Genomic DNA, 11434 nt, shown 5'->3' with positions numbered 1-11434 from the left:
AGAAGAAGAAGAAGAAGAAGAAGAAGAAGAAGAAGAAGAAGAAGAAATAGTGCCCTCCTCTGCATGCATCTGGCCCTCTGCTAGAGTCTCAGGCAGGGTGACAACTCGTCATATAGTTGTTGGTTTGAGGGCTTGAATTCATTTTCACAACGCAAAGAAAAGAATCTTCCAGTGTTAGAAAATCTCCAGCCCGACTACTGCTAGCTGGAGTTTGCAGGAGCCTCCCAGGCCTTCCCAACCTGATTTTTCCCCTCCTGCCGCCTTCCCTTTTGTGAGCGTTTCTTCCCTTTTTTGCTTGCAGCCGGTTCAGCTCTCCTGTAGGCTACAATGTGTCAGTTGTTCTAAAATCCGGGAGGCGGAGTCTAGTGACGAGGGCGGTGGGGGAGAGCTCAGGCAGCTTTGCAGGGTGAGCAGTCCAGCCTTGGGTCCAGCGGAGCTAAAACGCTACAGCCGGGAAAACTTCCATCTCCTTCTCCTGGTTTTGATCCTCACCGGACAGCAGACCCGGGGCGCCGATCGACCGGAGGGAGGATGAGAGATGACCGGTCCTTTGGCAACCTGACCATTTCCTTAGCAGAGCCTTCCAAAGCGAACCGGAGACTGGCCACACGACCCAGGAGGCGCCGCGCCTCTTGTGGATGTGTGTGTATGAGTGAGCAAGCGGGTCTGTGTGTGTGAGTGAGGGTGTGTGTGTATGTGTGTGTGCGCGCGTGTGTGTATGCGCGCGCTTGTGGTGTGGATGGGTGTGTGCACAGCACAATTGCGTGGAAGCGTGTCTGGGTGAGTGTGTGTATGCACTCGTGAATGTGTTTGTGCGTGTGTATGTATGTATGTGTGTGCGTGTGTGTTTGTGTGTGCTCTTCGCTGCTATTATTATTATTTTGGAAGAAAAATCCTGGAAATCTGGGGCAGGTTATGGTACTCCCAGGGTGATTTCTTCTTTTGCAAGAGGAGCTGACCAGAGCAAGCCACTAGAGCCATTTCCCTGCCAGCAGAGAGCATTTTCCTCCCAGAAGAAGGATTTCAACCCAGGCTCTGCAGCCAAGTGAAAGAGATTAGCCCTGAAACCTGTGAAATCAACCATTGCTGTGTGATTACCCAGGCTTGGGAGAGGACTTGGAAAGAAAGGGAGAAATAAATCAAACAGCCTGTCAGGTCTTTTTGCCACGTCGGAAGATGTCATCTCAAACTAAGTTCAAGAAAGACAAAGAGATCATTGCCGAATATGAAGCCCAAATAAAAGGTGAGCCGTGGGGCTGAGGGGCTTCGCCTTCTCTCCCTCCCCTTGTCTCTCCCGCTGCTGTCTCTTCCTTTGGCCCCCTGCCTTCTTGAGAAGTTGCTATGCAGCAGTGATCGTATTGTAAGGAGGATGGGATGCTGGGTGCACAAGTCCAGACTGGCTCCCACTGCAGATAGCGGCTGGGCTGGGAGCATGAATTACAGAAAGGGCAGAAATCTCTGCATTGCAGGTGTGTGAGGAAGGGACTTTAGGAGTGTCGCCGGTACTCCATCATCTTGGCAGTGATATGTCACTCGAAGGCCCGTTTTGACAGTCAAGGCCTCCTCCCCCCTCACTACCACCGTGAAAGCCCTTTGCTGTTTATGTGTGTGTGTGTGTATATATATATATATATATATATATATATATATATATATTGACCTGCTCTCCCCAGGCTTTTTTGTTGGTGGTTGTTTTTGCCTCTGCTGCTTTCTCTGAGCTGAAATTCAAATGCATGGGTATGGGCTCTGGGGGAGAGGGGGCACAGCATCCTTAAGTAGCCTCTTCTTTGTCAGCGTTTCTTGCCTGGTCTGAGTTGCCATGGATTAACTGTTATGGGACATATTGATCCAGACTAATGCAGGCATTTAAGCATAAAGAGAGAGTTCTGTGCAGAAAATGTATTATCTTCCAGCGTGCAGCCTGGTCCTTCTGTGCACCGGTGTTTCAGGTCATCAGCTTTGGTTAAAAGCCAACACCTCAGTGTACAATTTGGACTGGTAGGTGCTGCTTGACTCCTGTGGTTCTGAGAAAAGTCTGCCTTCTAGGAGAGTGAGATGACCTTTGGGTGCTGGTTCCAGCTTTGGTGGCATAGAACCCGCACTTCTTGCAGAAGCCGCTCCCTAAATCCTTGCTAGCTGAGAGGAAGAGAAGGGCCACAGCTGCACAGCTAAAAGAAGGCAAGCAGCCTCTGCCCTTAGGCCAGACGGTGGGCTTCCTCCACCCTCAGGCTTTCTAAGCTCAGCTTCAGTAGGAAGAGCTGAAGGTTCCTTGCCCTGTTTCCCCTTTGCAGAGCTTGTGCAGGAGAGAAGTCCTCGCTGTAGCTCGAAGCACCCATTTTCTTTCCAGTCCTTGGTTCTCCTTGCTGCGACACGGGGTGTGTTGTGGTCTCACACAGAGTGGGCACACTGCATCTTCAGTGGGTGTGGAGGCCTAGTTTTTAAGGCTGTTGAGCAGGGTGCTGCTTTGAGGTTCTGGTGACCAGAGGATGCCACGCCTGTTTCCATGCTGCCTGAGGGCTCCACGCCGCAGGAAGTCAGTAGCCTCAGGCTGTCTGTCTGTCCTGTCTGTGCTGCTTTCAACCTTCTGGTTTGGGGGGAAGCTTTGGAGAACAGGCATGGGGTGGGGTGGGGGTGGGGGTGGGGGCTTTGTGTTTTCCTTGTCTTTGGTTGTGGGCCCAGCCGGGATGTTAACCGTCCCTGGGTAGATCTAAGGGATAAAGAAGAGAGATCTTTTCTCTTCCCTGGCCTCCTCCTTAGTTTTCAGCTCAGTGTCAGAAACAGTGACTTAAATGCATCAGCAGCCTTGCTGACAATTGAGAAACAAGCCCTGTAGCTGCCAGAGACTGGGATTCACCCAGCTGTTCAAAACAAAACCCAATTTTCAATTTTGTATATCTTCTTTCTAGGGAGTGAATTTACACACACACACACACACACACACACACAGAGAGAGAGAGAGAGAGAGAGAGAGAGAGAGAGTTAAAACATATATATATATATATATATATATATATATATACTCAAAACATACACATACACACACATGCACACACACAGTTAAAACATATATATATTCTCAAAACACACACACACACACACATGTTTTGAGACTATCTTGACTACTTTTTTTTTTTTTTAAATTGAGATTCCCATAAAAAATGTTATGACAGACAAGAGAAGGGGATGTTTGGATAGTGTGAGCCTCTTGGTAGGAAATCTGCTCTCTCCTCTTTAAAGGCAAGCACCAGGCAGCCAACCTTTCCTGAGGACTCACGGAATGTCACTTGTTCCAGCAAATTCACTTCCTTTCACCTTTAACTTAACGACTGCCCAGCACATACAAGGCAATGGCAAGGAATTTCTTCAGGAAATTTGGCCAAAAGATCTGGTCTCTTCTAGATTCTGTATGTCATCACACTCTGGTTGAGTTTAATTTTTTTTTTTCCACTTGTAGTTGACATCCAAAAGATTCAGATCACAGGATCACTGCACCTGAGGCCTTTTGAAATCTTTCCTTCTAACGTGTTATTTGTTGGCCTGGCCTGGCATGTAGCTCAGTGGTAGAGCACTTGTCTAGCGTGTTCCAGGCCCTGGCTTCCATCCTCTGTCTTGTTTGTTAATTACTCTGGTAAGGATTGATGTATCCAGGGACCTCCAGTTTCTGGGGCTCAATCCCAGCCTTTGCTGCTCTGGGCCCACAGGGTATACAAAAGGCTTATTAAGAGTCTAGGTTCAGAGATAAGGAACTGAGGCCTGGCAGTGCTCAATGACTTACCCAAGGTCGCAAGGCCGGTATCTTCCCAGGCCTGGTGTCCCCAGTACATTGTCTGACTGACACAGCCCCTTGAAGGATTGATGTCAGTAGCAGATGGCAGTGTTGTGCTGGGCACTGGTGGCCTCTTGATGGCGTTCCATTGTTCCCTTCTTACTTTCCTCCCTCCGCCTTTGTGGCTTGTCTCTGAGGAAGGTTTGATCCATGAGCAAAAATAATGCTTTGTGCCAGTTACCGTCTTCCTGGCATTTGGCCAGGTTGGTACAAACAGTCTACTTCATTAGACAGATCTCATAGACGGCGAATTTTGTGAGGGAAACTTCTGATTTTTCAAAATGATGTTAAGTTTCATTGACTTAACAAAGGATGGATACTTTCTAACGGCATTTCCATTGGAAACATGTTGAGATTCAGCCTTCTCTTACCTCCCAGATGCCTGAATCTGACTGTATACCTGTGATAGCTGACTCTGACTGTATACCTGTGATAGCTGACTCTGACTGTATACCTGTGATAGAATCTGATTGTATACCTGTGATAGAATCTGACTGTATACCTGTGATAGCTGACTCTGACTGTATACCTGTGATAGCTGACTCTGACTGTATACCTGTGATAGCTGACTCTGACTGTATACCTGTGATAGCTGACTCTGACTGTATACCTGTGATAGCTGAATCTGACTGTATACCTGTGATAGAATCTGACTGTATACCTGTGATAGCTGTGGCTCATGGATTTATTTTTTTTTTCCTAGACGATATCACCTAATGGTTCTATAGGTTTTTCTTCTTGGAGACTTTTTAGAACACGACAGACATGTCTCTGTGACTGTCCACTCCTTGGGGGTTGGGAGCCTCCAGTTGTGCCCCTGACTGTACTTCACTTTGCTTTGGTAACTCAAGCCACCACTGTTTGCTGTCTTCATTGTTTCACTTGTGTATTTAGGGGCCGTGTGTGTGTGTGGGGGGGGGGGGGGATGTCCCATGTAGCCCAGGATGGCCTCGTACTGTCTAGCCAAGGATGATTTCGAACTCCTGATCCCCTTGCTTCCATCCACCTCCTGAGTACTAGGGTTAGAGCATAACTACGCTGTGTTTATGTCGTGCTGGGGATTGAACCCAGGGCTTCCTTCATGGTAAGCGAACCGGTTCGTTCTACCAACCAACAGGGCTACGTTGCAGTCCTTCCCTCACCTTGGCCCTATTGCTTCCTGGGTTGCAAATCCCAATGTTTAGGGCGCTTGCAGGGTAGAGGAAAGATGGCACACCTTACTGATAGCAGTAGAAGAAGTAGTGACAGTTATGACGGACCTGAGGACACACATCCTGTCCAAGTGCATACCTGAGTGCAACCATTTGTTGCCACTTTTCAGCCTGACCACGTTTTCAATTTTTCCACAGGTGCCAGAAACTTGCAGGGGAGCTTCATGTTTTTAAAGAGGTTTTCCAAAAGGATGCCCCAAAGGTTTAACTACTCTCCGAACTTTGTCAATATGGTAGAAGAAAGATAACAGCTGTCCCCCTTTTATGATGCCTGTTATACTTCTACCAGTCCATCCCAGGTGTTTCCTTAGCCCTTAGCTCTGCTCACTGCTTACGCCACGCATGTCTGTTGTGCCTCTCTGCTCTGTCTGTGCCTTTCTGGTCTCCTAGGCTAGGGGTTGGGATGGATCTGAGCTGGCTCATTCTCAGATCCCTGACACGGGCTCCAAACAGACATCACTTCCTATCTTAGGTGCTCTTAAGTGTCCCTTTACAATCTGCTTGAGAGTGACATTACATTCTCTAGCCGGAAACTGGCAGGCTGTCGCCTGTTCCCATTTTGAAAATCAGAACATTTGCAAGTCCCCAGCTTCTTGGCCTCCCTGCTGTCTTCCACAGTTCCCTCGGAGATCACTGATAGCATTTGGGGATCTTATCTGCTGAATTCTCAGTACCCTGAGCTTTAATTGCTCTTGCTGCCAGACATAATGGTCACGTTCACTCACCGTGTTCCTGTTTCCATTTCAGCCCAACAGAGAATTGAAACAGGAGCACAGGGACTGACTTTACTAACATTCATATTTATCATAGGCCAACTTTTTAATAGTAAAAGTGAAAAAAAACCCAAACAAACGGGTGTCTTAGTTAGGGTTTTACTGCTAACAGACACCATGACCAAGGCAAGTCTTATAAAGGACGACATTTAATTGGGGCTGGCTTACAGGTTCAGAGGTTCAGTCCATTACCATCGAGGCAAGAGCATGGCAGTATCCAGGCAGGCATGGTACAGGTAGAGCTGAGAGTTCAACATCTTCATCTGAAGACTTAGAAGACTGACTTCCAGGCAGCTAGGGTAAGGATCTCAAAGCCCATGCCCTCAGTGACGCACCTACTCCAACAAGACCACACCTTCTAATAGTGCCACTCTCTGGCCCAAGCACATACAAAGCATCACAATGGGGGAAAGAAGAATAAGCATTCATGAGTGTATTTTACTTAGTTGTTCATATACTCATTAAACCAACATTGAGTATCGACCTGTCCTCAAGCCTTGTGTGGCACTTCATGAGAGAGAGAGAAAAAGTGTAGGATGCATTATTTACTTTCTAAGACCTCCCTTAGAAAATGACAGTAAAATAAAAAAAGATCAAGAAAACCCACAATACAACTTTGCAACAGTCAGAATGAGCTCAAATCCTGCAGAGAGCTTCCTCCATGTGCCCTGGGATGACTGGAGAGCCTCCAAGCATCTCAACGGGATAAACGAAGGAAAGCACACTGGATGGGGAGAACTGTGTGGAGTGGTGGGGACCATGGCCAACAGGGCAGTTTTTGAGGCACCAGTGCCGCTCGCTCCAGCTCCTCATTGCCTGACTGGAATGTGAGCCCTGGGCAGGTAGTTCTCCCACTGTTGGGAGGAAAGCTCAACTGAAACAAAATCTCTTGGTTGTTTAAAAGATGGCCCAACTTTTAAAAATTCTACCCTCTCTAAGCAAACACCCTGGTGAAATAGGGCCGAGGCAGCCCATTTGGCTGGCAGCTCACAACTTGTGGCCTTTAAGTTGAAGTCTGTAAAAATCCTGGGAGTGGAGCCTCAGCCACCTTCCTCTTTAACTCTGTTGCCTTTTCTAAGACAAACCCTTAGTCTTATCAGTATAGTAGACATCTCCTTTTCTCCCTCGACAAATGCTCCCCGATCCACCTCCACCACCAACTGTTTCTAGTTCATGCCTTTACTCTCCTTCCAATGCCTCCGCTCTGTTTGCTCAATCCCCATTACCCTTTGAAGGCTGCTTGGATGGTCTCCCTCCTCATATGATGCCTTCCCAGCTCTCCTAGGCAGAATGAATAGTTCCCCTGCCCCCCACCTCTCTATCCCAAACATTATTACTCTTCCTCAAAATCTAGAGATTAGACCCTCATCCATGAACTCCCAAGGGTAAACATGCAGGGAACCATCTTTGTTTCTTCGGTGTGCATAGTGTACAACTGGCTGAGAGTAATTGGAAAGTGTTTTCTTTGCCACCTCCCTTAGCCTGCACTGCCACAGCAAGACACACTGGCTACATGGCTTTTACCTCTTCCTCCCAGTTCAGGAGGCTGGCAATTCCAAGATCAAGGTGCCAGCAAATTAGGTTTCTGGTGAGAGACCGCTTCCTGGCTTGTAGACAGCTGCATCCTATTGTCTGCTCACCTGGCCTTTCTTCAGAGCATGCCCACAGAGATCAAGCGCTCAACATCTGGAGGGACCCACACCTTATACTTCACCTTTCAGTACCATTATTGGAGATAGGGTAATGCTCACATATGCATTTTGTAGGATACAAACACTTGGTTGAGAGTATCATACTTCCTGTTTTATTGAGAGGAGGTGCTTTACTGTGCAAAGAAATATTCCTGGTTTGCTGAGCTTCCCACTTTGTCTCTGGGGTTTGTTAGTAGAGACTTGCTGAAGGATGTGTTGGGAGCTAGTAAGTAGGTCCTGCATAAGTCTTGATGGGGTGCAGCCGTCCTTCCAGCCACCCATCAGTAGATCCAAGGGTCCATTTTGGCCATTTCTTGAGGGTTTTTCCTCTCCCATTGAGTTCCTTTAGTCATCCACTCTGTAGGTAGTGTTACTGGCCATGCTTTGGTCTGTATAGCTTTACTTAGCCAAGGAAGGCGATCACATTTTCTCTTGTTTTGTGACCCCTCTACTTCACCAGTTCTCTAGACGAAGAGATGAAGTTTAGAGAAATAAAATCAATTGCATCAGACTCCTCATGGAACCCTGGCAAAGCTAGGTTGAAAAAAGAATCCACTTTCCAATTTCCACTGGAACAGGAAGATAAGATGCTGGTTCGGGCAACATGGCGTGTTGGGTGAAAAAAAAATAGTTGTGTGTTTTGATAGGTCTTGAAAATTCTAGAGTAAACCAGATGAAATTGGCCTGTTTCCCTTCAGGGCTTCTGACACCCTTGGCAGTGTTGGGGGTGAACTGCAGATCAGATTGGTCTCCCCAAATTTTGTCCACCCTGAAAGCCCCCTTTCCCAACTGGTTTGGGAGATACTCCCTTGGTTCACGGTTTGAAACATGTCAGCCCATATCACTCATGAATTATCCATGTATTTTTTATTGTCCATCACCCCATTCCCTGATTCCTGCCGTGCTTTTCTCAGGAGGCAGATTGAAGAGGGGCTGAGGGAAACAAACGCATGCCCAGTTCTGCTAAGTAATGTCAATGTGGTGCTTTGTGGTCACTTACAGCATGTGAGCTTTGACATTTTCAGCTGCAGAGTGCTCAGCTACTGGCTTAAATGGCAGTTTGGAAACAGCTGTGTCCTGAGCAACATGTGCTGCCTGTAGGCTGTGTGTGGGTGTGTTTGTCTGTGTGTGACAGTGCCACGTGTGTGGTGGTAGGGGATGTTCAAGGTACCTTCAGTGGACTTTGCACTGCTCCTAGAATTATGTGGTCTGTGCTCAGTGACAACTGTGCAGATAAAAACTGGGGAGCCCATGACTCCTGCAGTACTGAATGAGTCAATCTTGGTAGCAATTCAGAGGCATAGGAAATATACTTTCTTTTCTTTCTTCTGTCACTTGGTTTCCATGTCATGTCTCTGTTTTGCTGGATGGCGACAGAGATACATCTGGGCCCAATTTGGGGTCTCTCTGATGATTCCTCTAGGACCATGGCCTAAGATCCAGAGGCATTGTGGACCATTGGTTATAATGTACTATCAGTCTGAATTTGTCAGCTACAGAGCTAGGGTGTCATCTTTCTTAGTGAGTCTTACTGCGTCATGCTAGTAATCATCCTTTGTCCTTTGGATGCCTCTCCTCATTTCTTGCATGTAACATGCAGAGATGGAGGGGCATCATGTCATTCACATGCATACTGACTCTGGACGATTGTCCATGGACCATCTTGGTCATCCCTGTGAGCCTTGATCTCTGTTCTAACAGAGGTTCTGTCTCTTTTCAGTTCACATGAATCTGTTTGCTAACTACTACACCTTCCTTCCCTTGTGGCGGGTGGAGCAGAGAACAAAACTGTTTTTCTTATAGAGCCATGACTTCTACATTCACATTATTTTACTAACCCTCTTCTCTGGCATAGGAGATGTTTATCTACAAACTTGTACATGCATGTGAATATGCATGGGTGTACATAGCATAAAATGAGAGGAAAGGTGATATTCTCACTCTGAGAGATCAGGCTTTCTTTTTTTAAAGATTTGTGTGTGTGTGTGTGTGTGTGTGTGTGTGTGTGTATGCATATGTGTGAGTGCATGTGCCTAAGGGCTCCAGAAGAGGGTGTCAGATTCCCTGCAGTTTGAGTTATGGGCAGTTGTGAGCCACCTGATATGAGTGTAGGGAACTACTTGGCTCCTGTGCAAGAGTAAGCATTCTTTTTTTTTGTTGTTGTTGTTTTGTTTTTTGTTTTGTTTTTTTGAGACAGGGTTTCTCTGTATAGCCCTGGCTGTCCTGGAACTCACTCTGTAGACCAGGCTAGCCTCGAACTCAGAAATCCACCTGCCTCTGCCTCCCAAGTGCTGGGATTAAAGGCGTGCGCCACCACTGCCCGGCCAAGAGTAAGCATTCTTAACCACTTGGTCTTGAGGTCTTCCCAGACCTCTTAACGATGTTATCTACATTCATTTTTCCTGGTGTTTTGTTTGTTTTGTTTTAGACAGGGACTCATGTATTCTAGGTCTTGTAGAACCCAGAGCCTTGTGTATAGTAGGCAAACACTGTACTAACTGAGCTACAGCTCTGGCCAGCCCACATTCTTTCTCTTCTTCCCAAGGACTAAGCATTTGAAAGCCGGAAGCCCAGAGTTGGCTCTTTCTCCATATTATCCCTGAGCCAACTGAAAATGTGGTGTGCTCTGGATTGGAAAGGGGCAGGAGTGGCTTAGGAAATATGTAGGAAACCTTTGACTATTTCTGCATGTGGAGACTTTTGTTCCTTCTTCATCTGGCCACAGTATGACATTGACCAGCTCTTGGTGGGACCAATGTGACCTGGGTCTTTCTTGGTTGAGAGAACTTAGTTGTATAATGTGGCTCTGCCTGCTAGATAGCAGTGACCAACCTGCCTCAATTTGTGACAACGAAAAACTTCTCCAGATACTGACAAATGACTTCCAGGAGACAGACTTGTCCCCATTGATAGCCATACTTCTAATTGGTCTCCCTCTCTTCTTTTGTCCCCATGGCCTGTCCCTCAACACTAGGGCATTTTAGCAGATATTAGTCCGATATCCTCTGTTTAAAGTCCCTCAGTAGTGTCTTCTGAGGTCTCTCATCAAGGACCTTAGACTGGATTTACAAAGCCACAGTCTCACCTCTTCCCTTGCCTGTCTGCTCTCTCTAGTCTTTGCTTCCTGGTCCGTTGGAATCTGCTGACTCCTCAACGTCTCCAACTTCCCTCTTTCCAGAATATTTTTTTTTTCTGGATAGCCACTTGCTTGGCTCTTTGGTACTCAACTTAACTCTCTGGCTACCTGTTACCTCCAAGAACCATGCAGTAGCCCTTCATAGGTCAGCTGACCAGAGTTCTCTAGCACCCAGGCTACATGGTGATTCCCCTCCTGGGTTTATTTATTCTCTTCTCTAGAGCTAAAGCTCCAAGAATGAGGCTGAAGGCTGCCTGTAGTTCACGCTTGTATTTCCGGCCTCGAAAGGCTGAGTCAGGGGGAAGGCAAGACAAAAATCAGAACTTCAGTGTCTCTTGTTTGTGTTTTTCTGGCACTCGGAGCTTCTCCTGGTGTCTAACGGGTGCCCACAGTAGGTGAACTTATCGGGCGCTCCCAATAGGCGAGCTTGGTTGAATGTGATGGACTTTGTGGTTTCACAGATGTTGTCTCCAGAATGAAGCAGATCCAGGCTTCCTCCAGCACAGCTGAGAGATAACTTAGAGGATGAAGGATCTGGAGATGGGACTCTTGCATCAGTGGTGGCTACTCCTAGGAATGCTGCAGGGAACTGAATACAGTCTATTTGTTGAATTCCTAATGCACATGAGCTGGGAAGATGGAAAGTGTTTCTCAAGCCCACCTTCCACACTCAGAGTTTTCTAGAAAGATGGTTATAAAAATGATATATACTGTTTCCAACAGTGCCGGGGCCTTGTACTGTGGAAATTCGGGTAAGAAGTTAGAGTTGTTGCCTTGGAGAACTGGAGAACTTATTA

At 47.0% G+C, this 11434-nt stretch overlaps 1 protein-coding gene across 4 annotated transcripts in view; it reads left to right on the top strand.

The window, feature by feature from the left end:
- The first annotated feature begins 362 nt into the window (after nucleotides 1–362).
- The window catches only part of Srgap3 (SLIT-ROBO Rho GTPase activating protein 3), a 221545-nt gene continuing 210473 nt past the window's right edge, over nucleotides 363–11434 (top strand). For 2 of the 4 annotated variants that reach the window (XM_076940219.1, XM_076940220.1), the window contains exon 1: nucleotides 363–1243. In XM_076940219.1, the coding sequence (XP_076796334.1) occupies nucleotides 1177–1243 (67 nt within the window). In that variant the 5' untranslated portion in view covers nucleotides 363–1176. The remainder of the gene's footprint in view (nucleotides 1244–11434) is intronic. The other 2 variants (XM_034512327.2, XM_034512325.2) reach the window with 1 other exon arrangement.

The sequence above is a fragment of the Arvicanthis niloticus genome, chromosome 9 (genome assembly GCF_011762505.2).
Source record: "Arvicanthis niloticus isolate mArvNil1 chromosome 9, mArvNil1.pat.X, whole genome shotgun sequence".
NCBI lineage: Eukaryota > Metazoa > Chordata > Mammalia > Rodentia > Muridae > Arvicanthis > Arvicanthis niloticus.
The sequence above is the reverse complement of the archived record's forward strand: the minus strand, read 5'-3'. Positions and strand labels throughout refer to the sequence as shown.